This window comes from Brachyhypopomus gauderio, chromosome 16, assembly GCF_052324685.1.
Source record: "Brachyhypopomus gauderio isolate BG-103 chromosome 16, BGAUD_0.2, whole genome shotgun sequence".
NCBI classification, from domain to species: domain Eukaryota; kingdom Metazoa; phylum Chordata; class Actinopteri; order Gymnotiformes; family Hypopomidae; genus Brachyhypopomus; species Brachyhypopomus gauderio.
Genome location: NC_135226.1, coordinates 20577896 through 20599393, shown reverse-complemented (window position 1 = coordinate 20599393; position 21498 = coordinate 20577896). Strand labels below are relative to the sequence as shown.

Genomic DNA, 21498 nt, shown 5'->3' with positions numbered 1-21498 from the left:
ACCACACCTGAAACACACCCCACTACTACACCACACCTGAAACACACCCCACTACTACACCACACCTGAAACACACCCCACTACTACACCACACCTGAAACACACCTCACTACTACACCACACCTGAAACACACCTCACTACTGCACCACACCTGACACCCACCCCACTACTACACCACACCTGAAACACACCACACTACTACACCACACCTGAAACACACCCCACTACTACACCACACCTGAAACACACCACACTACTACACCATACCTGAAACACACCCCACTACTACACCATACCTGAAACACACCCCACTACTACACCACACCTGAAACACACCTCACTACTACACCACACCTGAAACACACCTCACTACTACACCACACCTGAAACACACCACACTACTACACCACACCTGAAACACACCCCACTACTACACCACACCTGAAACACACCCCACTACTACACCACACCTGAAACACACCTCACTACTACACCACACCTGAAACACCTCACTACTGCACCACACCTGACACCCATCCCACTACTACACCACACCTGAAACACACCACACTACTACACCACACCTGAAACACACCCCACTACTACACCACACCTGAAACACACGTCACTACTACACCACACCTGAAACACACCACACTACTACACCATACCTGAAACACACCCCACTACTACACCACACCTGAAACACACCTCACTACTACACCACACCTGAAACACACCTCACTACTACACCACACCACACCTGAAACACACCTCACTACTACACCACACCTGAAACACACCACACTACTACACCACACCTGAAACACACCTCACTACTACACCACACCTGAAACACACCTCACTACTACACCACACCACACCTGAAACACACCTCACTACTACACCACACCTGAAACACACCACACTACTACACCACACCTGAAACACACCTCACTACTACACCACACCTGAAACACACCCCACTACTACACCACACCTGAAACACACCTCACTACTACACCACACCTGAAACACACCTCACTACTACACCACACCACACCTGAAACACACCTCACTACTACACCACACCTGAAACACACCACACTACTACACCACACCTGAAACACACCCCACTACTACACCACACCTGAAACACACCTCACTACTACACCACACCTGAAACACACCACACTACTACACCACACCTGAAACACACCACACTACTACACCACACCTGAAACACACCTCACTACTACACCACACCTGAAACACACCACACTACTACACCACATCTGAAACACACCTCACTACTACACCACACCTGAAACACACCTCACTACTACACCACACCTGAAACACACCCCACTACTACACCACACCTGAACACAGGGCTCTACACCACACCTGAAACACACCCCACTACTACACCACACCTGAAACACACCTCACTACTACACCACACCTGAAACACACCCCACTACTACACCACACCTGAACACAGGGCTCTACACCACACCTGAAACACACCTCACTACTACACCACACCTGAAACACACCTCACTACTACACCACACCTGAAACACACCCCACTACTACACCACACCTGAACACAGGGCTCTACACCACACCTGAAACACACCTCACTACTACACCACACCTGAACACAGGGCTCTACACCACACCTGAAACACACCCCACTACTACACCACACCTGAACACAGGGCTCTACACCACACCTGAAACACACCTCACTACTACACCACACCTGAAACACACCCCACTACTACACCACACCTGAACACAGGGCTCTACACCACACCTGAAACACACCTCACTACTACACCACACCTGAAACACACCCCACTACTACACCACACCTGAAACACACCCCACTACTACACCACACCTGAAACACACCCCACTACTACACCACACCTGAAACACACCTCACTACTACACCACACCTGAAACACACCTCACTACTACACCACACCTGAAACACACCCCACTACTACACCACACCTGAAACATACTCCACTACTACACCACACCTGAAACACACCTCACTACTACACCACACCTGAAACACACCCCACTACTACACCACACCTGAAACACACCTCACTACTACACCACACCTGAAACACACCCCACTACTACACCACACCTGAAACACGCCTCACTACTACACCACACCTGAAACACACCTCACTACTACACCACACCTGAAACACACCACACTACTACACCACACCTGAAACACACCTCACTACTACACCACACCTGAAACACACCCCACTACTACACCACATCTGAAACACACCTCACTACTACACCACACCTGAAACACACCACACTACTACACCACACCTGAAACACACCACACCACTACACCACACCTGAAACACACCTCACTACTACACCACACCTGAAACACACCACACTACTACACCACACCTGAAACACACCTCACTAGTACACCACAACTGAAACACACCACACTACTACACCACACCTGAAACACACCACACTACTACACCACACCTGAAACACACCCCACTACTACACCACACCTGAAACATACCCCATTACTACACCACACCTGAAACACACCTCACTACTACACCACAGACTCAGCTGGGAGGGGCTCACTACTGGTGGAGGAGTAGCCATGTTTGGAACGTGGGCAGAGATCTGACCAGCACCCAGAACCCAGATCTGACCCAACACCCAGATCTCAGATCTGACCCAACACCCAGAATTCAGATCTGACCAGCACCCAGAACCCTGCAGTGCGCCCAGTTAGCCCATCACTTCTCACCTCATTAAGGATGCGAAGGAGAACAGAGCCGGCACATTGCATTTCAATAATAAAAGCTGTTGGGGGAGAAAAAAGCACCCAGAGATCTGAGAGAAAGACGTGATGATGATAATGAGATGAGGGCTTTGTTGAAACTGGGCTAACGTGGCGCCGATTCTGGCCCAGATGAGAGGAGGAATATGGAAGACTCCTAATTCCACGTCCTTTTAACTTCTTCTCCTCTTGCTCAGGGGTCTTAATGTTTTATTTTTATGCCATGCATGGACATGAAAGCTTTTGCTACCTGACATATCTTGTTAATAGATGTGAGGTTCTGGTGTAGACCATGAGCAGCAAGATGTTCGGCGTGATTTTACCAGTTCAGCTCAGAGCTTTCTGCCCATGCTGACCCAAACAGCCCTAGCGCCTGTGTATGGACCACACTGTGGAATTACACTTCACAAATGCATTGAAAGGTTTGGAAAATAATACGTGATTTATGCCCACTTATAAAATGCCCACTTAAAAATATTTATGAATATTTCAGGAGGTAATGTAGCTGACAAACCCTGATTTAGCGAGATATTTATGGTGGAACACCGTTACACATGTTCCCAACAGCTTGATTCGAGTAGCTACTCCACCTTGTTGATAAGAGCCATTATGTATAATCGGCACTCTAAAACAGCATTCATTTAGACGGAAAAACACTCAGAGAGCTGAAATGCCCTCACGTGAGGAGGTTAAGCACAGGTCTTTACCCCCAGGGGTAAGTTGGGTAAAACAATTATCAAATTATTTGAACTTCAGAGAGGGGAAGTTCTCTTTGTTGCTTTTTTGGTTACTGACCAAAGGCAGTTTGACTTTGAACCTACATGCCTTATCAATGAATGATGCCTGTGACACCTGGTCAGGTAGAATCAGATGATCAGGTGAGTTACTACACTAAAGATACTTAGTAATTCCTACAAAAAAGGGATAATATTATTACTACACTAAAGATCCAATGTCAATACTACACTAAAGGGGCTAGTGTCCATACTACACTAAAGCATTAGTATCAATACTACAGTAAAGGGCTAAGTAATTATTTTATATAAAAAACATATATATATAATAATAATTATTATTAGTATGGTTATGAGGAGTATATTATTTATATTTATATTAGTATATCGTAATTTTATACCAGTCTCTTTAAATCATTGATCATCATGTTGTCAAAACATTAAAACTAAGCCTAAATGTCCAGCACAAAGAAACCTGTTGGATCAGATAACATCAGTCCTGATGTATAAAAAGTGACAACACACATTCAGTCACAACATCCAGCAGGAACAGAGCAAGCTGCTTTCTCACCGTAGTAACCGTCCCCTGGCAACAGTAGAGCGCATCAACTATACACAGTACCCTCAAGCGTCCTCCAGTCCTGACATGTCTCCCCCTTCGCCCGGTGTGTGTCCAGAGCGCCCAGGAAGCTGATGGCTACTGCACACACTACAGGGCAGCAGCACTGTGCACCTCTGCACACACGAGCAGTCTGAACATCTCACTCCAAATGAGCACGAAGACGAAGGATTTCTGATGATTCAGGCGTGCGTGCAACGTTGTATGGGACGGATTTGGTTTTCGGCTGGAGGAGGTGAGGTGTGAGATATGAAGAAGACAACAAGGAATTTAACGACTTGGGAACCAATTTGAAGGAATATAAGAAGCAGTATTTGAATGCATTATGTTCTAGAAAATTTAATTTTTTCATCTTTCTTTCTGTATGAACACTAAAGGTATAGCAGGTATACTGTGTACAACTCGCCTTCCTCTGTAGGATTTTAATTAGCATGTTTGATGATGTCTCACTCCTCTGTATGTCTGTATGAGATCTTCTTGGTCTGTTTATCTTGTCATGTGCAGAGGCTCTTCGTGGGGTTCCTGAGTAGTTTTGTCCGAGGAGCAGCAGGTCCTGTTCCAGGCTGCGCTGGGTCAGGCAGGGTCAGGCAGGGTCAGGCAGGGTCAGGCAGGGTCAGACTATCTCCGTAGGGGTAGAGAGGTTCTCGGGGTTCTTTACATCAGCTCACAGACTCAACTACACCAACATGGGCTCCAGCTCTTCATCCTACGCCCCCAAAGCCGTCTACCTGGACGTGGACGGCAAAATACAGAAGGTGGGCAGCACACTCCTCCATGTGTGTCTCACTCCTCCATGTGTGTCTCACTCCTCCATGTGTGTCTCACTCCTCTATGTGTGTCTCACTCCTCCATGTGTGTCTCACTCCTCCATGTGTGTCTCACTCCATGTGTGTCTCTCTCCTCCATGTGTGTCTCACTCCTCCATGTGTCTCACTCCATGTGTGTCTCTCTCCTCCATGTGTGTCTCACTCCTCCATGTGTGTCTCACTCCTCTATGTGTGTCTCACTCCTCCATGTGTGTCTCACTCCTCTATGTATCGCTCACTCCTCCATGTGTGTCTCACTCCATGTGTGTCTCTCTCCTCCATGTGTGTCTCACTCATCCGTGTGTGTCTCACTCCTCTATGTGTGTCTCACTCCTCCATGTGTGTCTCACTCCTCTATGTATTTCTCACTCCTCTGTGTGTCTCACTCCTCCATGTGTGTCTCACTCCTCTATGTATCGCTCACTCCTCCATGTGTGTCTCACTCCTCCACGTGTGTCTCACTCCTCCCTGTGTGTCTCACTCCTCTGTGTGTGGTCTCACTCCTCCATGTGTGTCCCACTCTTCCCTGTCTCACTCCTCCATGTGTTCTCTCACTCCTCTGTGTGCTCTCACTCCTGTTTGTTTTCTCTCACCCCTGTGTGTGTTCTCTCACCCCTGTGTGTGTGTTCTCTCACTCCTCTGTGTGTTCTCTCACCCCTGTGTGTGTTTTCTCACACTACCACCACTATCTTGGCTTCAAGCTCAATTAAATGTCAGATCATTTCCTTGAGGTTGCTGTTGTAATGGTGCAAATAGCCTCCTGACTGGAGCTGAATCACCATATCAGCTTTGACTGTTCAGTGTAATATAAAATAAAATATGATACGATGTGCAATCCCTTAAATACTCATTATTAGAAACAGATGCTTTTCAGGGGAACTGTAGCTGAGGTTTGAGCTTATTCTTATTATCTGGGAGATGAGATAGATTGAAGAAGAAAAGAGAATATACAGCATGATCTGTTTGTGTGTGAGGCTGACACACTCGTCTAACTCCGTCATGAAAGGTGTGTCATGGAGTAGCAACATAACGTACTGTTACGACGCCATCTAATGTCTCATTTATCTTATCGTGGACCGTCAATAACCACTGCTAATCATATCTAACAGTGTGTAAATAGACCAAGGTCTCTTTGGACCAGGTTAGATTACAGGTTCCAAACCGTTGTTGTGTTATTTCCATAATGTATTCAGTGACAATGGAGAACACCGTATGTCTTCTTTAAGTCATGTAGGTAAAAGGCGGTGCAATACTGATCGCTAACGTACAGGCCGCAAAGCAGACAGTCCATAGTTACATCAGGAGACTCGAAAGCAGGTCCAGAAACAGCAGATCGAGGTTAATAAGAACACCTGAGACAGCTTGTGTCACAGGTGTCAGTTGCCATAACAACACCAAGACAACGCCCACCACTGGCAGGCTTGCATGGGCCCTCATTGTCAGCACACTACAGTGTGTGTGTCCCTAAGGAGAAGACAAGGACCACGTGACCGTGATGAAGACGGCACTCGGCTTACTCTCCCTCAGGACCACACACACACACACACACACACACACACACACACACACACACACACACACACACACACACCGCTCTCGTTCTCACGATTACACACCGACTGTGGGAAATGTCAGCAAGATATTCCACAAAACAAACACGCCACCAGACAGCTGTCGGTGGATGTGGACATGTATCCAGACACTATTGACCCCACCCCTGACTACTGACCCCACACCTTCTCCAACGCCAATACTCTTATCATAATACCACTGGTCCTGATATACTGTGGATAGAAAGATGTCGGTATGATAATATTTATACAATATTAAACTGATTGTGAAACTAAAGTTCCAGTCTGGAGCGGGAGGTGTCGTGTCTAGATCAGAACATACAGATGGAGCTGTGTGATGTGTCCCGTACCTGCACAGTAAAATCACAGAATAACCCACACAGCCACTAATGAAACAAAAACTGCTTGTTCGTCTTTAAGCACTGTGTTTTATCAGCCCACGTATTTCTGTTTGCAAATCAGAATCGTGTGCATTTGACATGACATATTTGTGTCGTTAGCTTATTAGCTAATCTCCTCAGTAGGCTATGAGACAGTCATATTAACAATCATGTGAAACAATAAATTGATCACAAGGTTTAAACAATTACATTGCACAGGAAATGCCAAATTTTCAGTTTGTCTTTTGTCCGTGTCTGTTTGTCTAGGTCCTTTTCAGTCGCCACTGCAGTCCAAGGGACATTAAAGAACTGCTCTGTTCCTCTTCCAACATCGCCAGGTTAGTTGGCCGTATCATTACATCCAGATGCCTGATACCAGTTATAATGTTGTTATTTTAAGGCACAGGTCTGTATATCTCCGCCCACTAAACCTCTGGAAGTGTCTCCGCAGGAACACAGATATAATGCTCATCAATCCTGAGGGGGCGCTGGTGTCTATCGATCCTACCATGCCAACCAACTCCCCCAGGTAGACAGATTGCTAAGGAACTACGCCAAACACATTTGGGAGTCTCTATACTTAATATTCTTTGATTTGCATTTTGATAGCTGAATTGCTGATATGTTTTCACACCATCTCCCCTGTATAGTTCACTGTACAAAGTTGTGCCTCTATCGGGCGGACAGCTGGGAGGTAATACCCCGCAGTTTTGCCCCAAAGTGGGAGGTAATACCCCGCAGTTTTGCCCCAAAGTGGGAGGTAATACCCCACAGTTTTGCCCCACGGTGATGTGCCTCTCCACACTGATGACATTTATACTTCTGCTTCTTCGTTCCTTCACACTTGAATTTGGAAGTCTGGCCGTGATTTACAGCCTGTTCACCTCCCTCCACAGAGAAAGAAGAAACGTTCCAGAACGTGTTATCGCAGGTGGCAGAGCAGTTCGGCAGGTGACGGATGTGTTTGTTTTCCCAGCGACCGCAGCTCTCTCGCTCTTCAATACGCTGCCTCAGCTGCTGGGGTGCCTGTCTGAAACCTCTCTCTCCTCTCTAGGGCCTTCAAGATCGACGAACTGAAGACTGAAATAACAAACAGGCTGGCTTTGCTGGAGAAGAGAGTGCAGTGTACGTATTCTAGACTCCCGTTTGACCCCGGACTAGTTCCTAGTGATGGCTATTGTGATGTTGACCAAGTTTTGATGCCGGGGTTCTTCACAGTAGAGGGCCTGAAGGTTGTGGAGATTGAGAGGTGTAAGGACGACCTGAAGAAGCTCAGGGATGAGATGAACTCTAAAGCAGGAGGACGGTAAGTACCTAAAGTTCACCAAACAACTACTGGAATTCATTCAAATCAACTGATTATTTGGAATGATTCCTAGCAGTCCACTGGGATCCTTTGAGTTCTGTTCAAATCTACTTCATCTCAGTGACTAAGCACTTTTTTTTAGAGTGAACTGCCCATGTAAGTACAACTTCTCGGAAGACGGAAAGAAATTAACCCCCAGACGCGATGTCCCCAGCTACCCAAAGGTGCTTTGAACCTCAGCAACATGCTTCAAATCAATTACATTCAGCCTCGGGGAAGAAAAAAAAAATGTCTTCACACCCAATTTTTCCACGTCCTCAGTACACGCTGTCTCAGGAGACGATTGAAGCTCTGAAGAAACCAACCTTTGATGTCTGGCACTGGGAACACAATGAAGTGAGGTGTCCTCGGAGGAATGTAAACATTTCGAGGCATGATGAGTTCTGGGTTTTCATGTGCTGCGTGTGGCATGTCGTGGTGTGATATCACTGTGTGCCTTGCAGATGCTGAGTTGTCTGGAGCACATGTACCATGACCTTGGCCTGGTGAAGGAGTTCAACATGAACCCCATCATTCTCAAACGCTGGCTGGTAAGACTGTGGTCACTGTGGTCAAGACTATGTTCATGGACGCAGCACATGTTTGCACAAATTATACCACGGCGCTGGAAACATGTAGGCGTGGCAGAAACATTTGTCTTGTTATTATAATTACAAAAAGAGGTTGGGATAGACTATTCACATGATCACAGGTTGAGGTAGACTGATCACATGATCAGAGGTTGGAATCAACTAATCACTTGATCGGAGATTGAGCTAGACTGGTCACATGATCAGAGATTGAGATAGAGTGATCACATGATCAAGCTTATGTGGTTAATCTTGCTACTATAATATTCAATCTGATTAACATAGTCACATTTTATTAACACAGTCACACATTATTATTATCATTATTGTTTTGTTCACTGTGCTGAGAATAAAATTAATGATTACATAATTTGGTTATTGATAATTTATTTGAATTGTATAACATTCCATGCTATATTCAATCTCATTATCAAAATATAACTGCTTTCCTCATGAAAAAGAGAATAAATCAGCTGTATGTAGTTAGTCATTTGGAAATACATTGTTATCAGGGTGACCTTTATCAAAATCCCATTTTGGTAAATGCAAACACATTTCTATATATACGGTACTTGTCTGTTTAGTTATCCAAATGTTTATTTGTCATCCTGTTCTGGTTCACCATCAAATTCTTCCTGCCTAAATGTTCTAGCTGCCCAACACATATATGAAATTAGAACCTTGTGATTTTTGACTTGCTTGTTGGGCTTATAGGTATAAATACATGAGTGTTGTACAAACATCATGGTCATTTTATTTGGCGCATATTTTCCTAGCTTGCCATTCAGGAGAATTACCGTAACAACCCATTCCATAACTTCCGCCATTGCTTCTGTGTCAGTCAGATGATGTACGGCATGATACACCTGTGTGACCTTCAGGTGAGAAAATGAGTTTCTGACCACTTAAACTCTAATTCAACTCTCGGATTCACTCACAGAACACACTGACGTTATGACAGTGGAATGAGAGAGAAAGACAACATCACAACATCACATCACAGCATCACAACATTACAACATCACAGCATTACAACATCACAGCATCACAACATTACAACATTACAACATCACAGCATTACAACATCACAGCATCACAACATCACAACATTACAACATTACATTACAACATCACATCACAGCATCACAACATCACAACATTACAACATCACAGCATTACAACATCACAGCATCACAACATTACAACATTACAACATCACAGCATTACAACATCACAGCATCACAACATCACAACATTACAACATCACAACATTACAACATTACAACATCACAGCATTACAACATCACAGCATCACAACATCACAACATTACAACGTTACAACATCACAACATCACAGCATCACAACATCACATCACAGCATCACAACATCACAACATCACATCACATCACATCACAGCATCACAACATCACAACATCACAGCATCACATCACAACATCACATCACAGCATCACAACATCACAGCATCACATCACAACATCACATCACAGCATCACAACATCACAACATTACAACATCACAGCATCACATCACAGCATCGCAACATCACAACATCACAACACAACATCACAGCATCACATCACAACATCACAATATCACAGCATCACGGCATCACATCACAACATCACAGCATCACATCATAACATCACAACATCACAGCATTTTTCTGTGGTTTTGGTCTGCAGGACAAGCTCACACTGACCGATCTGGGCGTTTTAATGACTGCTGCAGTGTGCCATGACCTGGACCATCCAGGATACAACAACACGTACGAGCCTAAGTGCTGCTGCTAATCAGAAACGTTTATGTAAGCCGTGCGCTAATCACGTACACGTGATTTTGTCTTTCCTCCAAGGTACCAGATAAACGCCCGTACAGATCTAGCGGTGCGCTACAACGACATCTCTCCTCTGGAGAACCACCACTGCGCCGTGGCCTTCCAGATCCTCACGCTCCCCGAGTGCAACATCTTTGCCAACATGGATGCTGAAGCCTTCAAAGAATTACGCCAGGCCAGTTCCTGCATGCGACGATGTGCGATGTGTGCGTCTTAAGCTCAGAAGGAGTCCACATGTGCCAACGCTTAAATACTCCTGACATGAGCCCAATACTCTGAGACAATACTCGGTTAGAGGTGATAGGAGATGAACGATACTGCAGTCGTGAGGTATACATGATTTGCATTCCATTCGCAGGCCATCATTACGCTGATTCTGGCGACAGATATGGTCCGGCACGGGGAGATCCTGGACTCCTTCAAGCACAAAGTGGACAACTTTGACTTCAGCAACAAGGAGCATGTGACCTGTGTATGTACGCCGTGCCGCCGAGAGTGATCTGGCTGAGGAAACGGAGCCCTCCTCCCCCTGGCCAATCACAGCAGAGCAGGTACGCCACGCAAACGCAGTCCCTGAGAGCTCTCTTTGTGTCCCTGTTGGTGTGTGTGTGTTTGTGTGTGTGTGTGTGTGTGTGTATAGCTGAAGATGCTCCTGATTAAGTGCTGTGACATTTCCAACGAAGTGCGCCCCACGGAGGTGTCAGAGCCATGGGTGGACTGTCTGCTGGAGGAGTACTTCATGCAGGTTGGTGTGCACCACCCGCACCTCCTGCACCTCCTGCACCTCCCGCTGGGATCCTGGCTGCGCTATTGCAGCGGACACTCATGGATCTGTGTGTTTCTGCTCAGAGTGACCGAGAGAAGTCGGAGGGTCTGCCCGTCGCTTCCTTTATGGACAGAGACAAAGTGACCAAGCCCACTGCCCAGATCGGCTTCATTAAGTTCGTTCTCATCCCCATGTTTGAAACGGTCATGAAGGTGAGGACCAGGGCCTTTCTGGGGGCGGGTGAACTCCATCAAAGGCATTCTGACTATCGTGTGTGTGTGTGTGTGTGTGTGTGTGTGTGTGTGTGTGTGTCCATGTCCAGCTCTTCCCACAGATTGAGGAGATCATGGTCCAGCCCCTACGGGACTCCCGGGACCACTATGAAGAGCTGAAGCAGATAGATGATGCCATGTCTGAGGTAGACCATCCTCCACTACTCCTTACAGCCTACAGCCTTCATATGAATAATAAAAATTCATGATGGGTTTTGGTCTGCGCGATCTCAGAATGATCTCAAACATCTTTGCAAATACTGAAGAAATACTCAGCGAATGCTGTACAAATACTGAACAGTTCTCTTGGCTATCTTGTAAAATTTCCAAAGCTCTTAAACTCCTTGACGTTTTAACGCTGAGGCTTTTTGCTTAGACGTTCATGAATGTTTGACCTGATATTCAGGATTTAGGACCCAGTTGCCTCCGTTTCACCTTGTGCTAACATAAAGATGTGTCTTTTGTTTGATGAGGCACAGAAGAAAGAAACAGAAAATATGTCATTAGGAGGGAAGAAGATCTCAGTTTTGAGCTGAGTGCTTCTGCGTAAGTTAATACTGGCTGTAGTTTGATTAGTGCCTTTCACTCTAGCTGAGCTCCCGAACAGTGAGACCATAGATCGTATTTACTGTACTGACTGTAGAAAAACTGCTTAGCTTCACTTTGTGACCACATGCTGATCATGAACACATGGAGAAGCTCTTAACCAGTCCTGAAGAAAACAGCCCTCAATCCTCAGCCGTCCCAAAGTCAGCACAGCGACTTAAATCTGAAGTAATGACAAAATTCACATTAGGCATCTTTAAACCCTGTTGCATGGCAACTGAAAAAAGGAAATTAACTAGAGAATAAAGAAGCCATAGAAGTCATGAGCACATTCGTTTCACTGGTGAGGAGGGCTGTGTTTATTGGTCCCATTTGTTCCTCTGAATGTGTGTTTTTTCTCTGTTTGCTGTGAACTAGCAAGGTGAGTTTCCTGCTGCCTCTGGTGATTTTGCCAAGGAAACCTTTCACAGGGGAAAACTGGAGGTGGTTTCACTGACACCCACCTCTCACTTTCTGGACAGTTCCCCCAGAGTCGGTGGAGCTCTTGTGTGAAGCAATGCTGAGGAGGTCTTCCTGGAGTCCTGAACCTTCCTGAAGGTCTTCCTCCCCTGAACCAAGGTGCTGTTCACGACAGCCACCTGGTCGATTGAGTCCAAAGGAGCATGAGAACTGCTCAAATGTCTGAAACTGGGTGAAGGTTTCTCCACAGGGCTGCGAGGCGGTGCTCAGTAGAACAGTCTTACTGTCCACCTGCTTCACTGGTTTATGAGGCTTGTTCAGATATCATAGGCATACATACACCAGCGCTGTTTATTCTCCTGTTCTTTTTTTCTTGTGTTGACTTCATCTTTTAGCACTGCAGTATTGCATGTTGGAATCTGAGCTTAAAAATAATCTGTATTATTAATTATGAGCTATTGCAGATGCATGTTACCACATTGTTACTATCGTGAGTCCAGATCAAAGATTCTCTGATACATCTTGTTTCATACCTTGTTTCATACCAGACTGGAACCATGTAGGTGTGTTAGAGGAGAGACTAGCCTCATTCATTAAATATAGCGACAAAATCACTTAGTTGGCAGTACTTGGTCCCTAGAACCACCTCTGAGAGGCGAAGTGAGTAGTCAAGGTGGGGCAGAGGTGTGTGTGTGTGTGTGTGTGTGTGTGTGTGTGTGTGTGTGTGTGTGTGTGTGTTTGTGTGTGTGTGTTTGTGTGTGTGTGTGTGTGTGTTTGTGTGTGTGTGTGTGTGTGTGTGTGTGTGTGTTTGTGTGTGTGTGTGTGTGTGTTTGTGTGTGTGTGTGTGTGTGTGTGTGTGTTTGTGTGTGTGTGTGTTTGTGTGTGTGTGTGTGTGTTTGTGTGTGTGTGTGTGTGTGTGTGTGTGTGTGTTTGTGTGTGTGTGTGTGTGTGTTTGTGTGTGTGTGTGTTTGTGTGTGTGTGTGTGTATGTGTGTGTGTTTGTATGTGTGTGTGTGTGTGTGTGTGTTTGTGTGTGTGTGTGTGTGTGTTTGTGTGTGTGTGTGTGTGTGTGTGTGTGTTTGTGCGTGTGTGTGTTTGTGTGTGTGTGTGTGTGTGTGTGTGTGTGTGTGTGTTTGTGTGTGTGTGTGTGTGTGTGTGTGTGTGTGTGTGTGTGTGTGTGTGTGTGTGTGTGTGTGTGTGTGATGGGGGTCTCACTCAAGCGAACCAAACAGAGTGGTGGTGGGGGGGCTGAAAGTGGCTAATTGACGTAACACCCTAAAAGGAGAAGATGGAAAGGTCTGAATACTCACTAAATATAGTCGCAAAGGTAGTACTGCTGCCGCTTTATCTCGATTCACAAAAAACAACGTTCCTCACGCCTCATTTAGGGGGGTTAGGGGGTCCAAGGATGTTGTGACAGGGGCAGTCGGGAGAAATGAAGAAACCAGCCTTTCATGTGAGCCGGAGTTTTACTGACCTCGTCTGGACAGGCTGTGAGTTCAGCTGGGCCGTGTCACTGCTTGTGCTGTTTATTAAGGTTGCGATGCGTTCCTAATCTCCCGCAACACTAGCCACTATAGAGAACCAAACATCCGCTGAATCAAATTGTTCTATTTTTGTTCCTGAGGTATAATTATGATCAACCACACCCCTGGTGTTTAGTGGCATGTAAGATATTACCTCAACCTGAAGGAATGTTCCGATGTCAAATAATAAGCGCTTGGAAATAAGAGGTGATGAGAACACGAAGGAACTCAACGGTCCTTTTTTCCCTGGTTTTGTGGCACAGAGTGCACAGATGTCACACCCAGAGTGAACACACACACACTGCGCAGAAACACACCATGTTTGAAGAACAAATACTAATGTGTGTCACACTGGACATTTGATGATGGTAACTGACAGAACACTTGAACGAACTGACGATTAACATATAAATATCTACACTTACCAAAATTATGACTGTTACAAACTAACATGAACTAAACTTTATATATTTTTTGGAATTCTTTTTATTATAATTTTTTTTTCTTCAGTATTTCCACAGGGTGGCAATATTTCTCCAGTGGCGTTATCCAGTTTAAAGCTTTTGAATATAGGCTGAATTTAATTTGTGAAATGTATTTATGTGCTATTTTTCTGACACTCCTCTAAGGACCCATTCATGGTCTTAACACTCTCATGTCCTGCATTTCACACTTCTAACATCTTCACCAGCAGTCGGAAGTAGCACTGGCCCCACAGTAATTAGCGCAGTAGTGCGTATCAGTCATCAAAGCAGTTCAGGTCTCGTTAGCTGTGAACAAAGAAGGCGCAATTAGCTAGCGCATGTCTCCTAGTAACCGTAATGGCTGCCGCAGAGCTGGGGCCCCCATGGAAATCTGACCCTGCTAAACTACCCTTGTCTCTTATCACAGTTTATCTGACCAGCGTCTTACTTTAAACCACGCTCTCCGTGGAGAGTGTGGTGCAGATAAGCTCGCTGGAATGTTAATCATGACAGATTAGATCTGTCTTGTGTCACTGCAGTTGCTGTAGTGCAAACAGTGGAGTCAAATTAAGTCCGCGATTTGAACCGTTTTGAAAACAAAAATCGCCTCTTTCTGCCCAATTATTCTTACTAGTTGCAAAATCGGTCCGTATAATTAGAGGCTTTTCCATGAATTCTGAATCTTTAAACAGAGATTTCCTAACTTGCTGGGTAACCGTGAAGAGTTTGTTCTCCAGACCGCTGTGATGAACGACGTCTGTAGTATGGGGCTCATCCACATCAAAGTGTCTCCCATCCCTCACATGTTTCCTGTGCTGATAGTGTCATTGTTTTCACTCTGAGAACCTCCCCAGCTGCCTTCTGTTTTCTTAGCGCAGGCCAGCGCTGGGGTCAGTGTGTGGGCTGGACCACGCCGGGCTGGACCACGCTGCTCCTTCAGGTCTACGCTGATCTTTGGACCCTCACATGTCTGGTCTTCCGCTATCCCCAGACCGATGACTCTGTCGCTTCACGCTGAAGAGCCTCTCGTTTCCTTTTTAATAAAAATGAAGAACGGCCTCAAAAATACTTACTATACTTCTCCAGATTTTCACTTCAAGGGCTGCATGACACATGTAGAATGAGTCTGTTGTTTTTTTTAGATGGGTAATGACTGCTCCTGTCTGTAGAGGGCGCTGTGGTGAGGGCGAAGCACAAGAGGTCCTCTCTAAACAGACATGCAGGACATCCACATGAATTCTGTGCTTCTCTCCACCATACAGTAAAGACTGTCCTGCTCTGTCCTGACACCAGCAGAGGGCAAATACGTGCTTAAACACTCCTCATCCCAAGAGGTCCGAACCAGGGGCCCGCGGGGTATTGTTCAATTAGAGATGCCCTTAACCTCTCCCTGCAGACACCTTACCAAGCATGTCCTGCACAGGCTGTTGAGACCGTTGTTTATGAGACCACAGGAGCATACGCTGCAGGACTTGGCACTGCGGGACCATGTGTGGCAGGACCACACGCCGCTGGACCACACGTCCCAGGACAGCACACGTCCCAGGACAGCACACGTCCCAGGCGCTGAAGCAGAATACCAGCAGCAGACATTAAATCATTGGCAGTTTCAGAGCACTGGCAACATTACTGGGCTTGGCCACAGCTCCCAAACATGACAGCAGATGTTTGGCACCTCCAGACAAGCTAGAAACTGCATCCAGACATTACGCCGTAAACCATTTGCGTGGAGCTCAAATAGGGGAATGAATGTTGTCCTTCAGAGAAGGTGAGATCTCTGAAGATCTTGTCTTCCCATAGAGGCTAGGTCCACACGTGAGCTGTTCCCATAGACACTAGGTCCACACGTGAGCTGTTCCCATAGAGGCTAGGTTCACACGTGAGGTCTTCCCATCGAAGCTAGTTCCACACGTGAGCTGTTCCCATCGAGGCTAGGTCCACACGTGAGCTGTTCCCATAGACGCTAGGTCCACACGTGAGCTGTTCCCATAGAGGCTAGGTCCACACGTGAGGTCTTCCCATCGAACCTAGGTCCACACGTGAGCTGTTCCCATAGAGACTAGGTCCACACGTGAGCTGTTCCCATAGAGGCTAGGTCCACACGTGAGGTCTTCCCATTGAAGCTAGTTCCACACGTGAGCTGTTCTCATCGAGGCTAGGTCCACACGTGAGCTGTTCCCATAGAGGCTAGGTCCACACGTAAGGTCTTCCCATCGAAGCTAGGTCCACACGTGAGCTGTTCCCATAGAGGCTAGGTCCACACGTGAGGTCTTCCCATCGAGGCTAGGTCCACACGTGAGGTCTTCCCATCGAAGCTAGGTCCACACATGAGCTGTTCCCATAGAGCAGGGGTGGCCAACCCGTCACAGACCAAGAGCCACTTTTCTTACTGTGTTGTGGGGGGGGCGAGTGTAAATTATTAGCTTTGAAGACAGTCAAATGCGTGTTTTCCATTATGCCGGTTTTAAAAGTATTAGCGGCTCGCTAGGCTTGTAAACTAACCGCGCAGCACGAAAATGTAGCAGTGTGTCGCCCCGTTTGTGCAGGTGAGCCCGCGGACCGGCTGGGGAGCCGCATGAAACCAGGCTCGCGAGCTGCGGGTTGGCCACCCCTGCCATAGAGGCTAGGTCCACACGTGAGCTGTTCCCATAGACGCTTGGTCCACACGTGAGCTGTTCCCATAGAGGCTAGGTCCACACGTGAGCTGTTCCCATAGAGGCTAGGTCCACACGTGAGGTCTTCCCATCGAGGCTAGGTCCACACGTGAGGTCTTCCCATCGAAGCTAGGTCCACACGTGAGCTGTTCCCATAGAGGCTAGGTCCACACGTGAGCTGTTCCCATAGAGGCTAGGTCCACACGTGAGCTGTTCCCATAGAGGCTAGGTCCACACGTGAGCTGTTCCCATAGAGGCTAGGTTTATAGCTCTGTGCTCTTCCAGTAAACACTCAATCCTGGCCCACATTTTTGTTACCCCTCACACTAGCATGTGTCTGCCTTTATTTAGGAGAAGAACGTTTAGATTTTGACCATAAAGATCCCCTGGGACCTGATATATCTCATCTCCTTCCAGTTTGGCTCTTGTAATATTATATGATGTTATATCATTTGAAATCACTTCAGTGAGAGACAAACATTTAGAACAGCTGTGTCGAGTTAGCGGCATTTAATTCATTTACACAAGTCAGTGTTTTTCCTAAACCACCAGCTCTCATATTCTTCGTTCTGCCTCCTTCTCTCATCATACACAGTGATTTTTCTTTTCTAATTTAAGGCAACATTGTACAATTTTATTGCAAACTAAAATAGTTCAGGTTTTCCAATTTTCTTCATTTTAAAGCAGGTTACCATAGCAATTTTAATTAGTTTAATTAGTTTAATTGAATTTTTTTGAAGAAGGAAGGCTTTTACAGCTCAGTGTAATCCCACATGGAAGAGCCAGGCTGCGTAAAAGCCCTGACAGATGTGATCTCGTCCCAGTTTTGCTCTTGGAAGAAGTTCAGCTGCTCTGTATTCGCTGTGCTGATCGGAAGCTGCACGTCTCCCTTCACAAGTTAATGGGGAAAACCTGCTCCCAATCCCAGTTCAGACGCAGGAAATCTCCTGGTCCCTGCGGCCTGTCTGCCGTTATCCAAGCGTACCACAATCCCCTCGTGTCCAACCAGACACTGTAAAAGCTCCATTTTACACTTTACTTGGTTTTTTTCTTTGTCTTTGTTTTACTTCGAAAGAAGTGCAGGAAGAGTCACACAGAATGAGCCGTGCGTGGTATTCTCACGTGCACGCGGGACACGTGCGTAGGAGCGTGTGTTTGTGTTTGACTGGGAAAACTGACTTTTTGTTCAATTGTTGTGTATCCCAGGGCGTGTTAGGGTTGCTGATGCTCACAGGAAGAAAGCATCCCATTAACTTTTCCCAGGCAGTTTAATTAAACGTGCCGATTTATTCCTCACATGCCAGCAGCACGTGTATCTCCAACAGCACGTGTATCTCGAGTGCCCACGAGCTTATCCAGCACCACCTGATCGTCTGCGGAAGAACTCCTGACAGGGCAACAAGCTGCGGCCGCACGGCCGTGAATGTTTCCATATGGGTGGAAAAATGGCAAATTGATGGCTACAGCAAAGAGTTTGGCTCTGCGGCCATAGCAGTGGAGACCGCTTGCTCAGCTCAGCCGGAAGCTCTTTCTCCGAAATCTCCTGTCAGTGGACATAATCGTTTCGAGACGGATGGATCGAGTGTCATCCAGATGTTCACACGTGAGGCCCAGGAACGACCGGCTCCAGTTCTGTTCTCGTGGAAAGGGCTCGTCTCGTGCACGGCACTATGCAAACGGGCCAGAAGGAGACGTTCTGCTCCGGGTGCTCTGACCTCGGATAATGGAGCGAGACACGAGACGCCTGCCAGTGGTGTGTAAACGAGGGTTTTCTTTCATCTTTCGTTTAAGGCCCGACACGTAAGGCACTTTTCTAGCATTGGCCCAAACATGTTTGTTTGTTTTTGTCGTCTCAAATACTTCTTTTCTTCCCTCAAAATGGGAATTTCCATGGAGAAGGAATTCAGGAGACGGCCTGCATGAAATTGTCAGCATCTCCAAGTAACAGATGAGTTTAATTAGCACTGCAACCTTCTGCTGGCCTCTGTTCAAACACACACTTTGCAACGCAAACCTTGTTTTGTTGGATCAGTTCCATCTGGAGGTCACTGGCTGGAGTCTGTGGGTAAATAACCACCAGAGGAGAGAGACTGACCATTTTTAAACCCCATTTGTTTCAGCGGTAGTAAAAGGGACTTGAGAGTTTGCCCACTTCTGTGACACACTCTGCCCCAGTGTTGATGGTCGGTGAGAGTCTGCAGGAGTAGGTGTGGTGTTTTGCTGCTCTGTGCCAAAGGCATGCAGGATCCGATGCATTTGTTACGGTTAGATGTGACGGGGAATGTGATGTATTGTACATGTGCACAGCAGATGTGTCCACACTGGAGCTGGCGGAGATGGAAGTGACATCGGATGCTCCACCCCCAACAACTCCCCCTCTACCCCCCCCCCCCCCCCCCACAACAACCCCCCGACCTCCCCCCCTCACTCCTCAAAAACAAGCCAAACCCTCAGCGTGGGCCTAATTCTTCATAAGCGTCAGGATCTCGTCTGTAGAACAGCGCCGCGTGTCCTGACTCTGGTCCCACACTCCGTTTGTGCTTGTGCTCTTCTGAGGAGAAAAGCGTGTGGGCAGAAGCCCATGTAAGAAGATACTCCTCCCTCCACCGAGGAGCTGGCGGGGTTGAGGGGCCTGTCGGTGGTGGAGATACTTCCCCAGACGTTTTCACTACATGGAAACAGCATGGCCTCACATCCTAAAGGAATTTTGATATAAATATGGCACTCCTACTCTTGCGGCCCATATTTTTCTCTTGTTTTTCTTTCTTCCTCCCTTGTTTCATTTCTCTGGTAGAGTGATTAAACCCACAGAGCACGTAACGTGGAGAGGGAGGACGCTACGTTTCATCTCGGCCCTCTTCTCTCTTCACTGTGTAGAGGAGGCCGTCCCTGATCTCGACCAGCTCATCTGTGAGTCTGAGTCTGAGACAACGGACAGTTGGCCAGGACATCACAGAGAACCAGACTCAACAACACACTGCCATATATTTGGTGGAGAACTGACACGTACTGTAGTAGCAGACCAGGCCCACTGCACAGCCGAGGCCGAGCTCCCCGTCCTGCACTGCGCAGTACTTCCAATGTAAACTATTGTAGAGCACGTTGGCCTATAATTCATGTTAGTTTACTTAATTGTGGAAAAGGAACGCCTCATTCTCCCCAAGACAAATGGGGCGTGGGAGGGAGAATCTGGTAACGTAATGACCAGTCCTCCCCATGAAGGAAGGTGACCTTTTTCTTTCTTTCTTTCTTTCTTTACATCTTTATGCAGTTTAGATTTTTTTTTCATCCCCTTGCCCGTTTCTAGCCCACAGGCCCATCTTAGAACTGACTGAACCGCTATAAAAGCCCTTTATGGTATTCAGTCCTCACTTCACCGGGACACTTTTACTTGCTTTCAACAGAGGAATGCTGTGTTAAGACCGTTAGACCCCGGCTGGGGGCTAAAGTAGAGAGGCCAGTGGAGATGGAGTGGACACATGAACACCCTGGACATGTCCCTGAATAAATGTCCAACGTGCTGCCACCAATATACTGCTTCACTTCTCACAAACCTGGAGGGTGAACTGGAGACCTACAAAAGCTTTAGTGGTTAAGTGGGTTGTCACTTCTTTACAGTTCCTCACCAGGTACGGGACTCACCAGATACAGGACTCACCAGGTAGAGGACTCCCCAGGTACGGGACTCACCTGGTACGGGACTCACCTGGTACGGGACTCACCAGGTACAGGACTCACCATGTACAGGACTCCCCAGGTAGAGGACTCACCAGGCACCATATACACAACTACAATCTTCATTTATATATTAGTGTGATTCTGAAAATGATGTAGGATACAAAGGGAGCAAACAATCGTCAAAAAACCTGGTTGCTGTGACAATTAAAACATTTTAAAGATTTGGCAGCGTACCATCATAAAGTCACTAAGAAATGCCATATTGAGATCATATCAAAATCAATATCAAGATAAGGATTATTTATTAATTGTTTCATTACACACCACCTATTTTGAGTTTATATCTTGCTGTTCTTTCCACACACATGACATCTG

The 21498-nt window shown here is 46.6% G+C and overlaps 1 protein-coding gene across 1 annotated transcript; it reads left to right on the top strand.

Moving 5' to 3' along the window:
• Positions 1-4852: 4852 nt before the first annotated feature.
• On the top strand, positions 4853-13579 carry pde9ac (phosphodiesterase 9ac). The gene is made up of 17 exons (XM_076976390.1): positions 4853-4966; positions 7236-7306; positions 7420-7497; positions 7619-7662; positions 7865-7919; positions 8023-8093; positions 8187-8274; positions 8417-8498; positions 8596-8670; positions 8778-8864; positions 9680-9784; positions 10608-10690; positions 10778-10934; positions 11118-11231; positions 11400-11504; positions 11609-11737; positions 11848-13579. Exons 1-17 carry the CDS (start codon positions 4898-4900, stop codon positions 12004-12006), a joined length of 1572 nt encoding a protein of 523 aa, XP_076832505.1. The 5' UTR covers positions 4853-4897; the 3' UTR covers positions 12007-13579.
• Positions 13580-21498: the final 7919 nt, after the last annotated feature.